Raw genomic sequence first — 21,406 nt, 5'->3', positions numbered from 1 at the left:
CTCTACATATATGCTCCCCCGCCCCCCCTTTTCAAAAATCCTGTATTCTGAAGATGGGCCGGAATAGTTTCCGCGTGGCCTGAATGTTTTTCCGCCTGCTGATCCTGTTTGTCAATGCGTTGATTATCCCTGATGTCTGCACTGATTATCCCTTATCGCTCCGTTTCCCGCTTGTCCCGGGTTGCGGCGCGCCGGCCTCGGCCGCGCGGGAGGAGGCGCTTCGCGCTCCGTCCTGCCGCGCTGTTTGTCCCTCCGGCCGACCGGTAGTGTTCGCTCCTCCTCGCGCCGTCATGGAGGGTGCCGCGGCCTCCGCCGAGGGCCTGCGCTACGCCGAGTACGCCCGGGCCCCTACGGGCGCCGGCAAGGGCCAAGCCGAGCTGGACCGGGGGCTGGTGAGCGCATGGCGGAACCCCCACGCCCGGGGCCCTGAGGCCGCTCTGCCCCGTCTGCACCCCGAGCCTTCACACGTGTGAAGGGTGACGTGTGTGAGCGGGCGGGGGTCGGTGCTGCGGGGACAGGCGTTCTGCGCTCCCCTCCGGGCTGGGCGGAGACGCTGGGGGCAGAGGGTCCTTGGCCCGCTGCCGCGGGTGCAGCTGCAGCGCGGGCAGCGGCCGTGGCCTCCCACCCGTGAGGGGAGGGCGCACCCGGGCTTCCTGAGTGCTCGTGGTCCCAGGGAACGACGGAAGGCACAGGGTCCACAGTCGGAAAGTTTTGTCAGCGCGTTACACGGCTGGCGTGGAAATGTTAGCTCTGGCCTACTGTGTACGCACACGGCAGCGGGTTTTGGATACGGGGGTAGGGTGAAAGGGAAGAGTGAAAAGAAGATGTGAATTAAAAAACAATAGAAAGACAAAAAGAAAGAGGAAACGTGAGAGAAAAGCAGAGAGAGTAGAGGAGATCACCAGTCCTGGTTCCAGCCTCGGTGCAGCTGATTAAATGTCCTGGGGGTGCCTGGGGATACTTTTTTATGGCTAGGTTTTCCCTGCCAAGAAGACAGGATTCTCGCTTTCTGCGCAATTCTGGAAACCAGCTGGAGGGCTTGGGGGGTCTTTGGTAGTTTTGATCCCCCCCCCTACAGTCTGTGCCCACTTCTTGGCCTCATCCTTGCACTGTACTGTACTGTGTTTACCCCAGGAACTGGAACAAGGAAGAGTACTGCCCTGCCTCTGCACGGCCCCCTTCTCCAGCCACATCTTGTTCTTTCCCACCACGTGTTAATACCGACGATCCTTGGTTATTCCCAGCAGTTCTTTCTGTCACTACTGAGAGTCCTTGGTTGGCTGCACAGCCAGCGGGTGTTTGGAACGTACACATTAGTCCCTTATCTGCTGGGATTCCACAGCAGTGTACATGGAAACGCATCAGCCCCAGCACTCACAAACAAGGCCAAAAATTTTGTTCCCTGCCATGAAAAGGTGATACCTGACACGTTTTCACCCATTGTGCAAATGTTATTACCACAGGCAGGTTTGAGTGTTGAAGGTTTTGTAGAGCTCTGTTTCAGAAAAGTAATTCTCATCTGGTACTTCGTAATGTGGGAAAGGCTGGGTGGAGGCAGAGTTTCCTGTGCTGTATTGTGCTCTAGAGGAAAGGATACTGGGACTTTATCCCACTTCTTCATTCCTGTCACTTCAGCTAGTTCAGGGAGCAGTGAGTTCCCATTGGAAAAGAGAATTGGAAAAACACACAGCTTAAAACCCCAGATGGTGAAGTTTTCACATTTTTTAAATGGCTTAAGTCTTACTTGCCTAACTTAATTGTGTGTGTGTGTGAAGTTGTCTCTACAATATTTCTACTTTTTTTAAAAATACAGTTGTAAAAATCACAGTTCTCTAAGTTATTTATTCATTGTTACTACAGTCTAGGACTTTTTTTTTTTCCCACAGAAGAGTCTTCTGTGTATTTAACAGCAAGTGTGTATTCTTAAGAAGCTGGCTCTGAAACTCCTTATTGTCATGGCCATTCTCCCTGTAGAATGCTGGCAGGGAATTCCTAGAATTTTGTTGAGTCTTTGGACCTTCTTACCCATGTGGGATAAAAGTTGCATTTGGAGTTAGCATGGCTGGCTTTGTTGTTGTGAGTGTTGTCACATTCTTACTGAAGTCTGGAGACTGAAGTGGGTCTTTAGAGGACTGAAATCTGGATGTCTACAGTTTTCTATTAGAATTTAATCCTTAGTCCAGGGCTGAAGGTTACTTGATCATGGTCACATTTACTCTTGTAGTTGTTTTACAAAAGCATTTGGGGCAATGGAAGAGCAGCAGTGGAAGCATGAGGAGTCTGTTCTCAAAGATCACCCACAGGAGCCCTTGTTAATTAGTATGTACTCAAGAAAATTGATTTGAATACCTCGTGGTAATTGTTCTATTGATGAATCTTGCTCTGGTTCAATTTCCTATGAAAAACCATCCAGAACTGTAGTCATAACTTTATGTACAAACCAGAATGTTGCTCTAAAATAAAGGACACAAAATGACATGAGAATTGTGTCAGTATGGAGAACAGCATCTAGCTGAAATTACTTTTAATTCACTGTTGGAAAACAAATAATTTCATAGGAATGCTAAGACTAGAGGGAGAATACTAGATTATGAAATTAAATTGATTGCACAGAGTTTATAATATAATCCCACTTCACAATGGTTTTGCCTCCATATAGTGTTAGTAAGGTGGTTTGCTCTAGAGTGGTATTCCAATAAACTGTAGCTGCTCTTCTGAGGAATAGAAGCCTTATTCTATCTTCCATACCAAACAATCATATTTCCAGTCAAGACTTTTTATTTAAAGGAATATCTATTTTCAGAAATATTTTTGTACACTTAGTTAATATACTTGTGTATCCTACTTCTTAGCAGTATACAGAACTAAAAAAAAACCCACAACAAACAAACCAAACCTTAAAAATTTTTAGTTAAGCAATTTATACTTGTATATTTAGTTGAATGTAGGTACATGCTTCCTATTTTGCTGGTCCACGATTAAGCATGGATTAATTGCAAAATGCCATTCAGCCTATGAAAACAAATTATTATTTTCTCTGTGCTTTTTATTCTGTTATGCTCACTGTTGTTTTCTGAGGCGAAAGACTGTAGGACTCCTGCTGTGTGTGAGAAACTTAGTAGTGAGGAGAGCAAAATATTTTTCATTTGACTGAGAAGGGTGTTCCACTTGTTGTAGTAGAAGAACCGGTATAAAATCCAAATCATATGCAGACAGATAGGTTTTAACATTTGGAAAGCATTAGCATCTGCAGCCCATTGTCAGATGTAAGAGTGTTGTGCTGAAGTTTTAAAATGATGCATTTGAAATTCTCCTTTTGTTTATAAATTTAACTTTTTTCTACTTCACAGAAGAAGAAGAAGCTCTAATGCTAAGAACTCCATATGTAATTTTATTTTTTGAATATGTTTAAGTTAGAAGGGCACCATGGATTGGAGATTTGCAAAAATATAATCTCATCCTCCCCTGTTTCTTCTGCTAAAAATTTAAGTCCACTGGAGAATTAAAGGAATAGGCAGAAATTCTCTGTTTTCTAACATACTGTGTGTTAATTAATATGCTTTATGCTCTTTTGTATGTCAAATGCTTAGGTAAATCAGGTCTTGCAGTTGCCTTTCTAATGCTTGTGTTTTTTATACTAATTTCTGAAAAGGATTAAGAAAATTCAGGTTTTACAGATTTAGCATAACTTTTTCATTGGTTTCCTTTAGCAGGATTTGTTACTGAAGACTGAATTACATAGTAAAATTAGAATACTGAAATCAGCAGAATAGCATGGGGTTGATGACTAACCTTTGGGAGCTGATTCATTGAATAAAGAAAGGGACAGATGTTAGTTTTTAATATTTTATTTCTTTATTTTTCCCTCTTGGATCTTAACATAATGATTTCATTTAAAATCCACATCTTGGAAGTTTCTTAACTGCATTTTTGGAGGGGGGGGAAGGTCAAGTCTGTCATAATTGAAAGTCAGTGTGTATGTGTTTATTTATTTATCCCTTATGAAACGCAATTTCAAGCAATAGGAGACAAAAATAATCGTGATGGTAGTTGTATTAGCATGCTGTAAATGAACTGCTGCCTTCCTCAGAGAGAGCGAGTTGCTTTCATTTAATATTGACGTGAAAGGAGTACATTTAATTAAAGCTTTGGACTTTACATTTCAAAGCACTAGGATAACCTTGACTGATTCTTTTAAATATTCAACCGAGTTGAGAGAGAATGGAAAAGGAAAAGTCAGGTTGGACTTGAAGAACTTACTGGTTAGTACTGGAAGTTGCCACTGCTTTTATGACAGTCCATGTCAAGAAAAAGCCAAACTTGCAATCTCACACTGATCCAAATTCTGTCTCTATCACGTGTATAGTTAGGATACATTCACACCATGACAAACATTCAAGATGCTTTGGTGTGTCATGTTATCACTTCTTTGCTAATATGTGGCGAATGACTTTTCTCTAACATGCTCATAATGCAAATAAGGTGAGTTACCATAAACCAGTATTTCTCAGATTTTCTGGTGCCTGTATCTCACTTAAATGTGTGGACAGTCTTTCATTCCTCTCTGGCTTGAGCTTTGTTACACTTTTACCAAGTTTTCTGTCTTGTCTTTATTTTCCCCTTGATCCTGCATCCTGCTCCTATTCAAGGCCTGCTGCCATGGTTTGTTTTTGCCTGCTGTACTCCCGGCAACAGTGGCTTTCCACTGAGATTGGAAGATTGGACTACTGGTGCTTTCCACTGACTAACACAATCCAGCGGACATGGCCGACTCTGTCAAAGGCCTTCAGGGTTCTCTGCGTTGTTCTCCCAGATAACTGTGCAAAAACACTTAAGCTACTTCTGCACTGAACTGACAGAATCCTGGTATTATTTATTACTCTGGTTTCTCTGCTTGGTCTTGCCTGGGATGAGGCATCTGCTGCTAATGCCTTGTTGGAGCCTGCATGTCATATAAACTGCTGACTTAAACCACCTTTTTGGTGGCAAAGGACGTATAACTTAATTTGGACAATCAAAGGTTAATTTTTTTTTTTTTTGCCAGCATTATCTATTTCACACATTGTTGAGCTCTTAATTGACTGTAACCACTTAGTAAGATTCTTGCTGTCAGTCTGAATAAGTCAAGGAAACTCTTGAGTATTAATCCATGGTCACAAACCACAAGACAGAATAATATAGAATTCCTATAGGGTTAGGATATTTCCAGTAAGGTGGCTGTTTGTAGTTCATGTCTAAGTGAAGGAATTTTTTTGAATGTTTGAATATTGAGAGTCTGGGAAAACTGATTTGTGAGAGGAAATGAAAATAATTTTAGTGAGGAGATGAACTGTATGCTTCACAGTTTTACATCATCTGCCATCTAAGATAACATGCTTGAACTTTTTCACGAGGAAAAGACAAGAGAAAATTTTGTGGAATTGAAAGGAAAAACAAACATAAAGCTAGTACATGATTTTTACATTCAGAAATTAATGCTAATATTGAGAGTGAAGATTACACTGAAATGGAAGAGTTAGATTACTAAAATGTAATATACAGGCAAATATCTAAGGCACTAATTCCCTCTCAGGTAGGTGGGAGGTAGGTACTTAGTTAAAATCTGCAGCATTCGGATGCTAGATCCAGAGGAATACAGCTGCTTCTACCAGTGACCTCAGAGGAGGCTGGGACTTCTGTCCTGAGCTCAGTGCTGAAGTCACAGCCTCTTGCATGCAGAGCCAAAGCTGTAGGAGTCGCTGGGCATGAGGGCAGCGCCTGCGTCTTGTGCAGCTGCCTGTTTCTGGGCAAGTTGCCAACCCATGATCTAGGTCCTACTAAGCCAGATCTAGGAAGGCTTTGAAAACAGTATTTCCGAACTCTTCCTCTGCTCCCACAGTCTAGAAATGAGGTTGGGAACAATCAAAACCAAAATATTTTAGCCCCAGAAATCTTAGTGGTAAAGGCATCTGGGTTCCAGATCCTGTTACTATTGCATTCACATTAAATTTGGAGCTTTAAGTCCTTCTGTCAGAATTGCTTGTATAAAACATATAAACCAGTTTTGGGACAATTGTGAAAGTAAGTTATATATAGAAGAGACAGTCTGGTGATAAAAGTATTTTCACTGTCATTATGTTTTGAATTCAAGATAAACCTAATCTGATTTCTCAGGTTTCCCGAGGGGAAATTCAAGGCATTATTGAAGTGTCGTATGATAAGACAGGTAATACCGCAGATGACTATTTCCTTTGTTTCAAAGATAGCATGGAGGCTTTTCAGAAGTGGAGAGCTTGTTGCCCTTCCTGAATTCTGCAAACATGTGAGAAGGCAGTCCTTTCTTCAAGGTTTACTTCATACCTTTCATCAGCTTCTTGATCAACACAGGAATACTTCTTATCCTTCTTGAAGTGCCTGACTTTTTCAAGCACTGTGTAGGAAAATATGTACACCTGATATATGGGAGTTTTGAGTTAGTTCTTCACATTTTTGTAGTAAACTGATACTTTGTTATGTATTGTGTTGAACTAGTCTGCAAAGGTAATTTCCAGTAATCCTGTATAGTTATGTGCCTTGTGTTTTTATCAGTGCATACTGTGAGCTGATTTCAGTGTGTGTTCACTGATTTGCTGGTGGGTGGTTCAAGTTAAACCTGATGCATTGGTGTGGGTTAATGGGACTGAACTATAAAATTTATTGTAGCCTATGGAATACAGAATTTATTTCATTGCTTTCATAAGTTATAAATGAAATGTCCACATCAGACATCAGAAATACTCCTTGTTAAAGTAAAAGGTGTATATATATCAAATTAGAATTCACATATTCTGATTCCTGTTTCTCTGCTTTAGGCCAGGACTATGATAGCACTCGGACTTGGCGTTGCAGCTGTTGCATTTGCAGGTAAGGTAAATTACCAGCGGAACGCTCACTTAGTGAGCTGCATCTTCTGAAAGGGTTAATTAGGTTTTTATGAGTATAAATAGTGGAAAGTGGAAAGGTTGCTTGAGAGTACTATGGAAAATAGCATCCACCTGTAGTTCATGTCCCTTCAAAGTCATAAATTCCAAAATTCTTTTTGAAAAAGGTGGAGAAAGCTGGAGAATGTGATTTCATGGACAGCAGCTAAAATGCTCCATCTGCTTTTTGTCTGCAAAATGAAGGGTGAAAAGTTTATTTACTTAACAACATATTGTAGAGTAGAGGATCTTTAGTACAGAAGAGTGCAACAAGATGCTGTGATGTGAAGGTGATGCTCGACAGATTGAAATATAGGAAAATAAAAGGTTTTAGTGACTAGAGATTTATCATACTAATTGTTTCCATACTACATTTTTTATTACCTGAACTCTTTGCATCTAGACTGTTATTCTGAGAAATAGGTTCTGGTTTGAAGTCAGGGCATAAGTTTAGCATTAAATAATGGTTAACAGAAAGCATTAAGAAGAGAGTGAGGTAATGGTACATCACAACATTTCAACAGAGATCCTCTAATGTGGTTTTGACTTCTGTGTTACCATACATACAGGCTTAGATCGCTAAAACTTACAGACATGATATGTGTTGTAAGAATGAATGCAAGATGCTATTTGAATGAAGCAGGGCCACGTTTTATAAATAGTTTTTCCATTGTGTGTAATATTAAGTTGCATGACTAAAGAATAGTTAAAGCAGTAAGTGGGGAGAGAGGATTTAGGTGGAAAATCCTCCCGTAACATGGCATAAATCTTGATTCTGGTGTTGATAGACCTGCTTTCTTCTTCTGGGAGCACAGCCTTACAGGAATCCCTCTAGTCTTTCCTGGCAGTAGACACTCAGTGCTAGTGGGGAGTTGAATGGCTCTGAGTCCCAGAAGATTGTCTTTTTTAAACGAAATTAAAAATGCAGTATTTACAAGGTGTGTAATTAAGCATACACCATCACAGCAAGAAATGTGTAGTACATGGATTTCTCTTTTTGAAGACATAACCTTTGAAGAGTATTTAATAAATAATGTATACCCAAAGGTAATGTTTCAAACCGCCTTTTTTCTTAAAGTTCACAAGGCAGATATCTTCATTTATAATATTGAAATGTATTTAAATCTGTTTATTTAGTGAGCTAAATAGTGAGTAAACACAATGGGTTTTTGCAGACCATGACTAGGTTTTTAGATGCAGTATACTAAAATTCTTCTCCCTCTCCCAATAGTTTGTGTTTTTTTAAAAACAAAATTCTTTCCACTGTAAACTGATGAACATAAGTTGAAGCTTGTTTTTGGGGTGTTTTTTTTTGCATTTTAGTGAATATTTAATTTAATCTCCATCTTTTTTAGGTCGTTATGCTTTCCGTGTTTGGAAACCATTGGAGCAGGCAATTACAGAAGCAGCAAAGAGGATTTCAACTTCTGTAAGTTTAGATACTACTTTATGCTAAATTTATAATTTTGTATTTTAAGTATTCAGAAAGGAGACATTTTATGTTAAATACAGTAAAGTGTCAGGTAGATAATTTTTTTCCCAGAGTAAGGCTGCTCCCTACTGTGTAAGTTCTGGCATGTTGTCTTCTATATTTTAAATCCCTGTGGATAAAGCTATATCAAAAGATGTTTATGAGATTGATAAACAGTTGCTGTTTTTTTCTACTGATGTTCCTCGTTTTGGAACCCTTTACTAGTAAGTATAGAGATAAATTGTTCCAGTACGCTGTGAGAAAGTCACTAATTCCTAAATATTGCAAAGTGATGACATGCAGTTTCATTTCCAGCAGCAAAAAGTGAAAGAATTTAGTCTTTTAGATACAGTGTTAAAAATCAAGAAGCCAAATTGATGAACTTCTAGGATGGGTTGCCATGGAGATCAGAGAGCTTGTGTGCTGGTTAACATATGAGTTGTCTTTTTCTTCTTCCCCAGCTAATTTGAACTTTTAACCAGGTTTTTGTTCTTTGGTTTTCCCTTACTGGTTAAAAAATACAATAATGAGGTAAAAAAATCAAGAAGTAGAGTGTTGTGTGGGATGCGTATGCAGGGAATATTTGAGAGCATTTACTTACTGCTTCAGTAGCTGTTTTCCTCTGGTAAATAAATACATGTGTTCCATTCCTGTTTGTTTGAAGTAATTCCCAGTGAGATAGATGTCTGCTTGTAGCAGTGTGTTCCTTCAGAGTTCATAGTCTGTGTACAGTTACCCACAGCAAAAGAAGGTTATTCCCTTCATGATGCTGATGGGTGAGCATGTTCAGGGAGTAGTTGTTGCAGATTATTATTTCCTGAAAAATATACTGAAGGTAGGTTTTTAAAAAACATTATATTGTTCCTACCAATGTTAGGCCAGTTGCAGCACAGACCTGTCCAGACAGACACTGCGGTCCAAATTCATTTGCCATCTGTGCTTGGTGTTCCTGTGCTGAAGGTCCAGCCTTGATCAAGGCAAGCTTCCTGGGTAGGAGATTCAACTGTCCTCTTGGGGCTGGTCCACATTTGTGTTTGCTTGCCATGTGTTTCAGCCAGAAATGGTGCTCCTGGAAAACTTTCCTTTGCTCTCTGTCACTCTTATTGCATTGCTGTTGTGAGACCACTGTCAATTTTTTTTTTCCTATTTCAAAAAAAACTTCTGAGATATTCCCATATTGCCTGCCAAAACAACAGAGGGGACTTTAGGTACTGTGAATTAAATTGCTTTCACATGATACAGATACAGGCTGACTTGGAGACTTGCTAGATGTAGCTAGCAGTACGTGTGGCTTCAGAGTATGGAGTGCTTCAGTCTTCACCCTCCCTCCCTCCCTCCCTAGCAGTTTTACTCCAGCCATTCTTTTTCTATCCATTTGTAGATATAGGCTAGAGAATCTAAATTCAGATACATTCACATAAGAAAGCATGCAGTGACTCTTTTTAACACATTGAAATGTGACATGCTACTGCATGGAGATGTATCTGTTCCTAGGAAACTTCACCCCTCAATACTGACTGAGCCAAACTCATTAGAGACCTACCTCATTTTTACCACAGTGACTTTGAGTCCTGCAGAATTCATGAACAACCATAAAGAGCAAACCAGGACCTTCTGCATTCTAAGTGTCCCTAGTCTCTGGAGCAGTATCCTCTGTCTGGTTTCGCATCTGCCTTTCTGCCCAGAATTGTGTGTTGATTTCCAGTACGGTATCTCTTCTGCTATTCTATTTCTGAACTTGAAAGTACAAGTTTTCAGTGTAAGAAGAGATCTACTGGAGACAGTAAAAACTCTTCCTGTTTGCCGTTTACTATGTAAATTTGCTGGCTTTATATTTGTGTGAGGATAGTGATAATACTTTTCTTCTACAGCCATGGTCCAAATTGAAGATCCTTGTATAATTCTTAGCCAAGATTATTTGATTTTTATTACTCTACAGCTACTACTTTCTCAGTTTGTATTTTTAAATTTTTTTTCTTCTCCCCTTAGCAATGGAGTATTTTCTTTGAAACAACAGAGAAAAGATTAAATGCAAAGGTCCTATATAAGTGCTTATTCTCCAAACTTCTTATTTTAGTAGTTTTACGTGACTTTGTGGAATATGAAGCTGCTGAGTATAATTTGTGAATTAGCACTTTCATCATGTTTCTTGACAGCTTATTGTCCTTTACACTGTACTGACAAAGGTTACCAAGCAGTTGAAGAAAACATCTCATGACCTTCAGTGTCTGGGCTCAATGTTACTTTGCTGGGTTTCTATGGTGAAGGCACCTAACTTGGTCACTATAATTTTCAGTGCTTATTCTAGCTTTCTAGAGTGAAACCTTGGTTTCCCTCATGGTCTTCTTTTTCTTGAGAGTCTGTGAACAGCTGACTGTGTAAAAGCTAGCTGCCTCCCTTTGTAAGCCCCCGCTCTTCCTCCTCCATTTACAATGCATCCCCTGCTCCGTTTGCAGCAGGAATCACAGTTGATGTTGGTCCCTCCCAATCACACAAGGTAATACAGATGCTCTTTATTCTTTCTGTCTGCTCACTAATAAATGCTGTGGGAAAGGTCAGGCTGAGCAATTATGAAGTGATCATTTAAAATGCTGCTTGCTGTGTCTTGTGGATTGTACACTTCATATTTACTTACGTAAATAAGTAACATGTACAGTCAACACTGCACTTATCTTTTAGTCAGAAATAGGAAGCAGAGGCAAGTAAAAGCTTTATTCTGAAATTTTACATCTCATTTAAGACAGTTACTTCATATTTAAGGATATGTATTTGTAAATGCTTCTGTAATTTAGTCTTCAAGTTTTCTACCATCTTCCTTTCAGTTGAGAATGGCACTAGAGGAGACATTGTCATTTCCTCTGTATGACAAGTCTCCCTAGCCCAGGGAATGCCTCCCAGGGTCCCCACAACTCCCCATTTCGATATTACTAAGAAAGCTTCTCTGAAGGATCAACTGAATCAATACAAAATGACAAAAATAATCGAAAGCGCCCATCAGTTTTCAAAATGCAAACAATTCTGAGTCCCCAGTGGCCATACAGATTTTCTGGAGCATCTTAGATCTGGCAGGACGGATGCAGGATTTTCTTAGTACGGTTTATCAGGACACTGAGTCAGGAGAAGGTTCCTTCAGCAGGGGCTGGTTCTCTGTCACCTGTGGCAGAGTGGTTGGCTGTGATAGACTCTATGCTTGCTCCCACAGAAATGATTTTTTAGTAGTTTAGTCGTTTTTAGTAGTTTTGTCACTGTTGTCAGTGGCACTGTTTTGTTTCTGTGTGTAGTGAGAAGAGTGTTGCCACTAGAAGGTACATAGCTCTAAGTAGTCATTTGGCTTTTCTTCCTCAGAATTAATGCCATTAGTTATACTATTAATATTTCCTTAGTGTGTGAAATAAGAAAGTATTTGAGTAGCATTCATTAGCTTTCTTTGTGGAATCAATGACGTTGAGGATTGAAATACACATAGAAGATACTGGAGACAGAAACAGAAATTCTAGGCCAAATAAACCATCAAAATACTCAAATCCCACAATCATGAAACTCTGTGTTCCGTAAGAAAATTATGTTTTCTGTAGCACATCATTAAGTTTTCCCACTGTATTTCCCTGATTAGATGTGATTCTTCTCAGACTCATGGAGTTCTGAATTGAGAGGTAAGGGTAGCAACCATTTCTCTTGTCCTTAATTGAAAACAAAGTTTCCAGAGAACAATGCAGTCCATTTTATAAGATTTCTTTTCTAACTAAAGGAAGTTAAATTTGATATTAGCAAGATTGTATATTATATCACTACTTCTAATAGTTTGTGGTTATAGTTTGTTTTTTGTGTTTGGTTATTTTTCCTCTGATATTTGTTCCCTTTTTGGTGGAGGACTGTATTGGTCTTGGAACAGCAACATACAGTTTTCAGAAAAATTCACTACTCCATGTAATGTAATGTATGGTCTCAGTTTTGGTGTTTTCACTCTCTTAACTGGCATGGAAACAGTGATTATGTTTTCTCTGTACTATGAAAGAAAAGGTATCTTGAAGATGTCATGGTCCCTATGCATTGGATTTTTTAATCTGGTTGCTTTTGTGAAGATTTGCAAGACTGAATAGATGTTTGCAAAGCAAGTGTAGCCATTTTCTGTCCCTCCCTATGCCCCAAACCTATTAATAGCATTTATTCAGAAAGGAGGACTTAGATAAATTGCTAAACAGTAATAATGTGCGAGGAAGTAAAGTAAATTAAATTATACCTCCTCCCCTTCCCCCAAATAGTACAAAGGAATGAAAAGCTCATTTCAATTATTTTTCCAGTACAAAATTTTCTTTGCAATTGCTGGAGCTAATAAATAATCAAGTATCTAGAACTGCCTGCTCATCAAGGAGTTCTCATAACAGCAAAAATATCTTTCCAGCCATTACTTAGAATTTACAACTAGGAAAATAATATTTAGTTTGAGTACCATGCGAAAGTGCTTTCATTAGGGAACTAGAAATTTGCCTACGTGTTGCCTAAAATGAAGTCTCAGTGTTTTTTCCTCTTTTTTCTAACCAACAGGAAAAATGCTTTTATGTGTCATTTCATTTTGTTTTAAATTCTGCTTAGGATGGAGATCTTAATTTGAAATTTGATTATTGTTTCTACATCCTTCACTTATGAGAAGAAAATATTTTTTTGTGGAGACCAATTGAACAAACTGTTTGTGTGTGAAAGGACAGGCTATTGAATTTATGTTTTCATTCCTCTTGGAGTTGGACCATGCCTTCCTAAGGTTAGAACAGTGTCAAGGAAGTAGGCTTTAAAAACATGAAAAAATATTTCTGAATGTAAACTTGCAGCTATCCCTCCCTAGTCTCTCATTTTAAATAGTGTTTTAGATGAAATCCACCAAGAACAGAGACAAGCTGTGTTAAATTCAGTGTTGCTCTTCTCTACATTAATGGCAATCTAGTGTTCTCCTGCATTAGAGTTGTATGTCAAAGTTGAAGGGCAGAGAAGAATTTAGGAAGCCATCTGCACCTAGACTGCTTTGGGAGCAATATTTCTGGAAGAACTTTCAGAGAACATTAAAGTATGCTTATCTCTTTTGCTTGTAGTAATTGTTGGCATTGTTGCAAATTTCTGTGCAGTTTCTGCTCTTCAAGAGTGAGTGTTACCTGTTGGCCATTAAATTATTGACATTTCCCTTCAGAGAACCAGAGAAGTGCTGTGTGTTCCCTTAGTGTTGCAACCTCTAACCTGTCATGTCCATGTGCACTATTCCAGGCCTGGTTTGTGTTACCCTGTAGCTACAGAAGTGGCTCCTCCACAGATTCTCATTGTTGGCATGGCATGTCCACAGTTCCTTCAGCTTTGATACCTGTAGTGTTACAGTAGTGGTTACTTTGTTCATGGTTTGGGATGGGAAGAAGAAAGATGAAATTCGTTTTGGACCATAACAGCACATTAAAAAAATCTCTTCTGTGGTTGCATGTGACTTTATGGTAGCAAAAGGTGAAGTATTTCTGAAACATGCTTTTGGGTGAATATCTCTCTAAGCTTAAAGGCTTTGCTTACACATCATAGACAGAGCCCTTTAAATGCTATATAATGGTTTTGAAATTATATAAGAGAGCTTTTGTAGACATAAGGCAAAATTCTCACTGAATATGAATGGCTTTATTTAGTGAGAAGAGTGTTTTTTCAAGGGCCAGGCACATTTTACTTGGGGGTAAAGGGAATACTTAAAAATAGTCTCAGCTCTCAGGCCAGACTTCTCTTTCATAGCAACAAAAGCAGCTTATTTTCCCCCAGTTGATAGGTTTTGCATTGAGGAAAAGACTTTAGTCTTGTTGCGTGATTTCTGTGTGCCAGTTTCCCAAGGCTTGGAGCTACTTCTGCTACCTCTGGGACTTAGAGAAACATTCACATTGTGAATACTGCTAACCACCAATGATGGTTCCATAGATTTTTTTCATAATTTAAAATAGATTTATGGTTGACAAATATACTTTCAACCTATTCTCTATGACAATAGCTGTAATGATCTACTCTCATTTCCATCCTTTTTAATGTTCTTTTCCCACTGTTTTTTATTCCCTTCTTAAAATAGTGGATGAAGTTTCATATGACAATGAGTTTTAAAAAATTGATCCCAAATCCTGTATCTAATAGTTGTCAGTCATTGGTTTTGAAGGAAGGATGTAAAGGTTTAGGATTTCTCTATATACTTCACTATTTTCCAGTGTTCTCCTGCTCAGTGGTTTCCTGAAATAGAGGGTGTGGCTTGATGCTAAGCCTTCTTTTTTTTCTTGTTTCTTTCTGTTTATTTTTCTTGTTTCTTTCTCAGGATTCCTTCAAAGAACTCATGATACACTTTTTTGAAGTAACATTCCTTCACATCGAACCTCTTCTTATTTCTACTAGGGTTTTTTATCAACTTCCTTTGTAGAAATATGTGGAGTGATTGTCCCTAACATCCATGGATGCCAAAGTATTGTCACTTTTGGCATTTGTCAGTGTGATGGTACCAGTGCTGTTCTCAACAACTATCCTACTTTCCCTCTCATGCCCTCCCCAATGCATGCACTGTACCATCCTATGCTTGTATGTACTTTGATTCTGGACTTTTTTCCTGAAGGGAGGATTTTAATGGTTGTAGCTATTAATATCTCTTATTAACAGTAGAAGATTGTGAAAACATAGGTAAGTTTTTTTAAATTGTTTTTTGTATGTGTTATCCTTTCATATTATCTGGTTTCCAGGCATTCCATGCTTTCGAAATAAATTATAGATGAATGTAATGCTGTGAATGAGGTCATATAACTACAGTTTAGTTCCTGGCACCTTTACATGAACTAATTATTGCTTTTTTTCCCCTTTCTTCTTTTTAGAGTCTTTCATCATACTACAAAGGAGGATTTGAACAGAAAATGAGTAGGCGAGAAGCAAGTCTTATTTTAGGTGTAAGGTAGGTGTGTTGCATCAATATATTTTTACTTCAGCAAGTATTGAATGAAGCATATGCATGTTGCGAGAATGTGAAATACTCTTGCCTAAACCATAACTTTTTTTGTAAAAGACTTCTAAATGGCTTATAAATTACTCTAGTACTCTGCTTAAACTAAAAAGCAAACAATAACGTGCTCAGAAAAAATGTGACTTTTGTTTGGATTGAAGGCATGGTAACATACTGCAGTGGAGAATTGTTCTTGCTATGTCCTGGGTCCCTTTCAACAGAGCCACTCCCCACCCAGGCATTTCCCAGCCTCTAGCATTGCAAGGGAGACTTCATCCCAAGTACCAGGCTCTGCACCCATCCTTGTGGAATTTTGTGAAGGGTTTCCATCAGCCCCTTCCTGCAGTCTCTCGAGGTGCCTCTGAATGTCAGCCCTGCCCTCCAGCATATCAGCTGTTCCCACCACAGTGATAGACTTCTTGGCCAGTGAGTGATGTTAGAAGGCAGCACGATGTTGGTGTGAGCAGATTGTGAGTCAAGGAAAATGTGATTTTGGCAATATATATTTTTTTCCTAGTTATAAAGAATCTTTCGAGCCCATTGTGGGATAAACAATATCTCATAAACTAAGCAAATTTGAAGTGAACCCCTGTTTTCACAGTTGCTTCCTTGAGCAGACCTGCATGATCTTCTGTAATATGCAATTGCCACTTTTCCTCAGCTACGGTTTGGCCATCTGACGTTCTAAATGTGGTATAACAGCTTTCCTTTTTAGTATTAAAAACAGCTTTACAAATCAAAATATAGATGACTGTTATATATATATATATATATATATATATATATATATATATATATTTGTAGTTGCGTGATAAATAATTTCAGTTTTCTATCTCTATAATCCAAGACCTTTCACCCTCTGTTTCTTACTTTCTAGGTTACTTTCTGTTCAATTGAAGTATTCTTTTCTTATGCAGTTCTGTGAACTATTTTTGCAACGTACCCTAATTTTACTGTGACAGAATAATAATTAAAGAGGTTGTTTACCTTGGTAGTTTAGTTGGGCTGATACCTTGCATTCAAGCTGTATCTACAGAAAGATTAATTAATTGAATCATCACTGATTAAGAAGTCACCTGAAGTGGAAAACACTGATTCATTTCTGCATACTAACAAATTATAAAAAACTGAACCATTCAAACTGTCCTTTCCCATACAAGAGTTTTACTGTGTTGGCATACTGCATCCATAAGTGGTTATTTGTATGGTAAGGTACATATTTTGTATTTAATTTAGGCCAAATACATATTTTATGTATGTCATTGAAGTAAACAATGTTATGTAGGTAGCACCTGTAAATCAACGTGTCCCTGAATGTAAGACATTGAACAGCTTTGCAAAAATAACACATACAGGCATTTTTTTCAGGCCCCAGCAGAAAGAGAAAATATTTATAGCTGCTATAAAAATATTTACAGTAGAACAAAATGTGATAATATTAAATATTTGTTGTTTTGTCACTGGTCATAAAAATATTTATTTTCTTGGAGGAAAAATTGTGTTTTCTGCATTTAATGCTAGAATAACTAACCAGGTATACCCTAGAACTGCTGGGGCTATCCTATTTTTTCCCCCCTCAATTTTTTTATTTTAAATGAGTGAATGTGTTACATTTTACAAAAACCTGAAAGACACTTTTATGTGTCACATACACAGGCTTTTGAAAAATGTCATTCTCTTTGCCTTACATGCCTTTGTTGTTGTTGCTTCCTCAGAGATGCAGTTTTATGTTTTGTCCACAAGATGGTGAAAATCTCAAGTTTCAATTATTTTTGAAGCCAGTATAAACTGTTAATTTTTAGCCTGAGTGCTCTGGCATTTCTTGTAAGCACTTCAATTTCTTTTTGCAGTCCATCTGCTGGCAAGGACAAAATCAGAACAGCGCATAGGAAAATCATGATTTTGAATCATCCTGATAAAGGTAAATAATTATTACTTTTCTTAACTAGGACTGGAAAGGAAGAGGCTTAAATGAGATCCTTTAAGTTTTCTGACTGTGTAAATAGCCACATCAAGTGCAAACGTTTGTTGTTTATTGACTTGAGCTTCTGTGTGTCCTCTCAGATAAACTGAGCTTTATGAACTGGTTTTACTCATTTTTATTTAAAGTTGTTTTCTGTAGTTGTGCTGCTTCAGTTAAGACTATGAGCTCAGGGACCAGTTTTCCACACTTCGCAAAAGCTTCTTGAAAAATAAGGAAAAATAAGCTGTAAAAATGTTACATTAAACTAAAATTCCTGTTTTGAACTGTGATGGACCAGTTCCATGCATGAAAGTAATTTTCGGTGGGGAAATGTTTTGTGGTTACTAAGTACATAATTGTTGAATTTCAGACTTCATGGAATTCACTTGGAAATGGTGTATAGCTGGGCACTGTTGCTTTACTGGCCGGGTTTTAATGTAAATTTATCTTAGAGAAAGGCTATTATTATAACTTTAACTACACTACAGCTGGTTGAGAAAGAAAGCCCATATGTTCATTGCTGTCTCTGTTTTAAAATAACAGATGGTGAAGAGTTGCACTGTATTTCAGAAGTCAAAAGGGGAAATCAGAGGGTTTTTATATCTTTTTGACAGAATTACAGGCTCCCTACCAGCACCCTGTTTTAAGAAAATGAAAAAGTGTGTCTACTGGCCATGGGAAGTGTTTAGTTAACGCTTTTCTCTCTTCATCCCTCAGTTTAGTTTAAAAGCGGTCCTGCTTGTTTGATTTCAGACTTTAATTTTTTACTCTTTTTGTAATGTATAAGTTGCACAGACCTAGAAAGGAAATTCTCTTCTTCATTTCTAATATATGACAGTGGTCAAAAGTCTCTTAACCACCAGAGTCCCTATTAAGTCGTTTTATTAATAGTGAACTTCTAAGTTTGTTGTAGCAGTATGTGGACACGTGAGCCAGAGAGAATTGTGAATCTCCATGTGGATATTGAGTGCATGTGAAGAGGTGCTTCCTGTTAGGAAGATCCTAACAATGCTAACAAAGATTTTAATGCTGCACTCTTAGAGTTTTAATGCCCCTGCAGCTGGGCACAGTGTAGGTTTGGATGGATGTAGTGAGCCCTCCTGTGTGATAGTGAGACACGGAGCGTTTTCTCAGTGGGAGCACCAGTTGTAGGGATTTGTGCTTCTCAATGCCCCTGAAGCTCTTCTGGCATGGCTGTGGAAAAAAACCTTAATATTTTCAGCTGCAGAGTGAGGGCCTGGAGTAATCTTGAACATGTGGCATCACAGAGAGGCTTGTTTGTTTGTGCATAGATCACTTCTGGCTGTGGGTAGCACAGATGTTCATTTAAAAATAATATTCAATGGTATAATGTAATTTTAAAATAATATTTTACCACCTGGAGTTGATAGAAGAAAGAACAGTGATTGCAAATTTTAAGTTACATATGTTCTGAGATCCAAACTGTTGGAGAGAGAAATATAAAAATAAATAAGAAATACATAGAAATCTGCATAAAAACATCCCCAGAGAGTACTACTGAAATAGTTGGTTATTAATCTTTACAGTTCAGTTTTAAAGTGTTTTTATATTGATACATTGTATGTTAAGTTATCAGTTACAAATTTATGAAAGAACATTTCCTCACAGAAAAAAAAAGGAAGAGAGAAACCTTTTGGACTTACCTTAATTATAAACAAACACTTAGGCAATCATGAGATTGAATTTCCTCTCATTGGAGGGCTACAAAATTAATATGGCACTTAAGGATGTAAATGTAGTGAAAACACTTCCAGCAGATTTGAATTTACTTTACGATGCTGTATTATAGACATGTAGAAAATCAATGCACATTTAAAAATTACTTGGAATACATTGTTCGTTGCAGGTTTTAGTCTTTACTGTTTGTTTGATCCCGTTATCTACTCTGTGAAAGAAGCAATGTAGCAATCCTATTCCTTGCTACAAAGCTACTTGATTTAAAAAAAGGAAAAAAATAAATTCTTTTTTCAATAGCCAATTCATTACGCATCCCTTGCTCTGCCTCACTTTCCTCCAGTGTGGCTTACTTATTAGAACTAAAACACTCAAACAAGATCACACCATGGAAAAGAGCTTAATTTTTTTTTTCTGGTTGTTCTACTACACTGTGAAATTACTTTATACTGATTTGGATTCCTGCAGCAATGACCTAAAGAAGTCTTTAGGAAAGCCTCACCTTTTTATTTGTATGTGTCTACAAGTAGATCTGCATGTTTCTTCTACCATTGTTTTTTCTGATAAATAGAATGAAGCAAATGGTGAATGAAAAAAAATAAGGTTGAACAGATGCTTTGGAAAAGGCTGTGCAGTGCACAGTACTGCTGGAATCACATTTTCACATAAAAATATAAGTGTATTATAGTAAGTGGTAAGTTACTGATACAGACCTTGCAGTGTTGTTTTTGGTGACTGTGGGCAGATGGTTGGCACTCGAGGAGAGAGAGAAAAAAACCCAGATACAAAAAGACTGCTGAACTGTAATCAGATCGCTAGATGGAGCGTAGAGCAATGGCAGTGTTCAGCACTAGGAGTTAGAAGGCGTACCATGTTTAAATAGCTTTAATGTGATGGTTTCTGGCTGGTAACTCTGGGCATCTCACACAGGAGATGTTTGCAGAGTAATTCTTTGTCGAAGTTGCTTTAAAATTTTACCTCTCAGTTTTTAGTATGAGTGCAAGCAATTGCTGTTAGGCTTGAGTGAATGTTCAGGACAGCTGACCTTGCATACATTTGCAGTAGCATCTTATGGGTATTCTCAGTTCAGTCAGAGAGAAAGAGAGAGGTTTTCTAACCAGACAAGAGCCTGGGAAACAGTTGGAAAGGAATGTAAATAATCTCTCTTGTTGTTCACATTGTGACAGATAGGTTCTGCTACCATGCGTCATTCACTGCACACCAATGGTGTGAGATGTTTTTACTTTAAGACCAATGAAATTAGCCTGCACGATGCTCTCTATAAAAGAGCGATGTATTCGAAATAAATCAGTAGAATTCTCTTTTGCCTTCTGATCTTGGAGTCATTCTGTTCCCATCCTGCTCAACGGCGACAGCATCCCACTGCAGATCTAAATCACAGGATGTAAACCGATTTCAGATTTCAGTCTTCTCTCTGAGACAAGTTGTTCTGTGTTATTCTACAATGGTTTCAGTTTTGATTACATTTCTCATGTTTCCTTATCCATTAGTTTACTTCTTATCAATGTCATTTGTATCAAAAGGATCTGTGTAGGAAAGAGCTAATAAAAGTGAGTAATAAAGAGATGCTGCAAGTGAGGTAGTTTGGTGCTTAATACTAATGTGTAAACAGTATTCTTTTTCCTTTTCTCTTCTCAGGTGGATCACCTTACTTAGCAACAAAAATAAATGAAGCAAAAGATTTGTTGGAATCCAGTGTCAAAAACTGAAACTTGAAGCCTTGGCTCATAGGACATTCGGCAGATACATTGTGCAATAACTTTCATGTCTACTTGTTCTGCACAGTTTCTTAACACTGATTGTTCATATTTATTGTCATAATTAAAATGTTAAAATTATTTAAAAGCAAATTGAAATCTTTTACAGTTATGTAAAGTTATGTACAGTTATGCCCCTGCAAAGAGCAGGGAGTTGGAGTGATGATCTTTAGGGGTTCCTTCCAACTCAAGATGGAAGGTTGATGGTTCTGTCCCAATTTTAGTGTATTCTTACTGAATTATAATCCCTTACAAGCTTGAAAAAGTTCTTTTAACTGTGTTTTTTCAGAAGTACTTTTTTGTTTCTTTTATTAAATTTTGGATCTTTTAAAATAAAAATTTAAAAACAGTCTTTAATATAGGGTTGTTTCTTCATTAGTAGAGAAACAACCCTATCTTTAGGGTCACCGTAAAATCTGTGGCAGTACATTGAGTCACAGGAAATATGATGAGACCCCATTTGGCAAGTTTTCAGCACCACCTTACTCTTGAGTCTGTTCATTTCTGAAGTAGTGGGGTTTGTTCATCGTTGCAGTTTGAAATCTGCAACCCAGGACAAAATGACTGATAGGACTA

The 21,406-nt window shown here is 38.1% G+C and overlaps 1 protein-coding gene across 2 annotated transcripts; it reads left to right on the top strand.

The window, feature by feature from the left end:
- The first annotated feature begins 239 nt into the window (after positions 1-239).
- Positions 240-21,179, top strand: DNAJC15 (DnaJ heat shock protein family (Hsp40) member C15). 2 transcript variants are annotated; one of them, XM_068182227.1, is made up of 6 exons: positions 240-392; positions 6,831-6,882; positions 8,294-8,367; positions 15,270-15,346; positions 17,245-17,315; positions 20,712-21,179. In XM_068182227.1, the coding sequence occupies exons 1-6, from the start codon at positions 291-293 to the stop codon at positions 20,780-20,782; spliced, it is 447 nt and encodes a 148-aa protein (XP_068038328.1). In that variant the 5' UTR covers positions 240-290; the 3' UTR covers positions 20,783-21,179. The 2 variants fall into 2 exon arrangements, with proteins under 2 accessions (XP_068038328.1, XP_068038329.1); XM_068182228.1 differs by lacking the exon at positions 240-392 and adding an exon at positions 5,753-6,326.
- Positions 21,180-21,406: the final 227 nt, after the last annotated feature.

Source organism: Anomalospiza imberbis, chromosome 2 (genome assembly GCF_031753505.1).
Source record: "Anomalospiza imberbis isolate Cuckoo-Finch-1a 21T00152 chromosome 2, ASM3175350v1, whole genome shotgun sequence".
Taxonomy (NCBI): domain Eukaryota; kingdom Metazoa; phylum Chordata; class Aves; order Passeriformes; family Viduidae; genus Anomalospiza; species Anomalospiza imberbis.
This window is presented reverse-complemented; position numbering and strand designations above follow the sequence as displayed.

Coding starts and splice junctions, on each gene's coding strand:
- DNAJC15 (XM_068182227.1), top strand. CDS start 291: ATGGAGGGTGCCGCGGCCTCCGCCGAGGGCCTGCGCTACGCCGAGTAC. Junction 15,347..17,244: donor AGTCTTATTTTAGGTGTAAG/GTAGGTGTGTTG, acceptor TTCTTTTTGCAG/TCCATCTGCTGGCAAGGACA. Junction 17,316..20,711: donor TTTGAATCATCCTGATAAAG/GTAAATAATTAT, acceptor TTCTCTTCTCAG/GTGGATCACCTTACTTAGCA.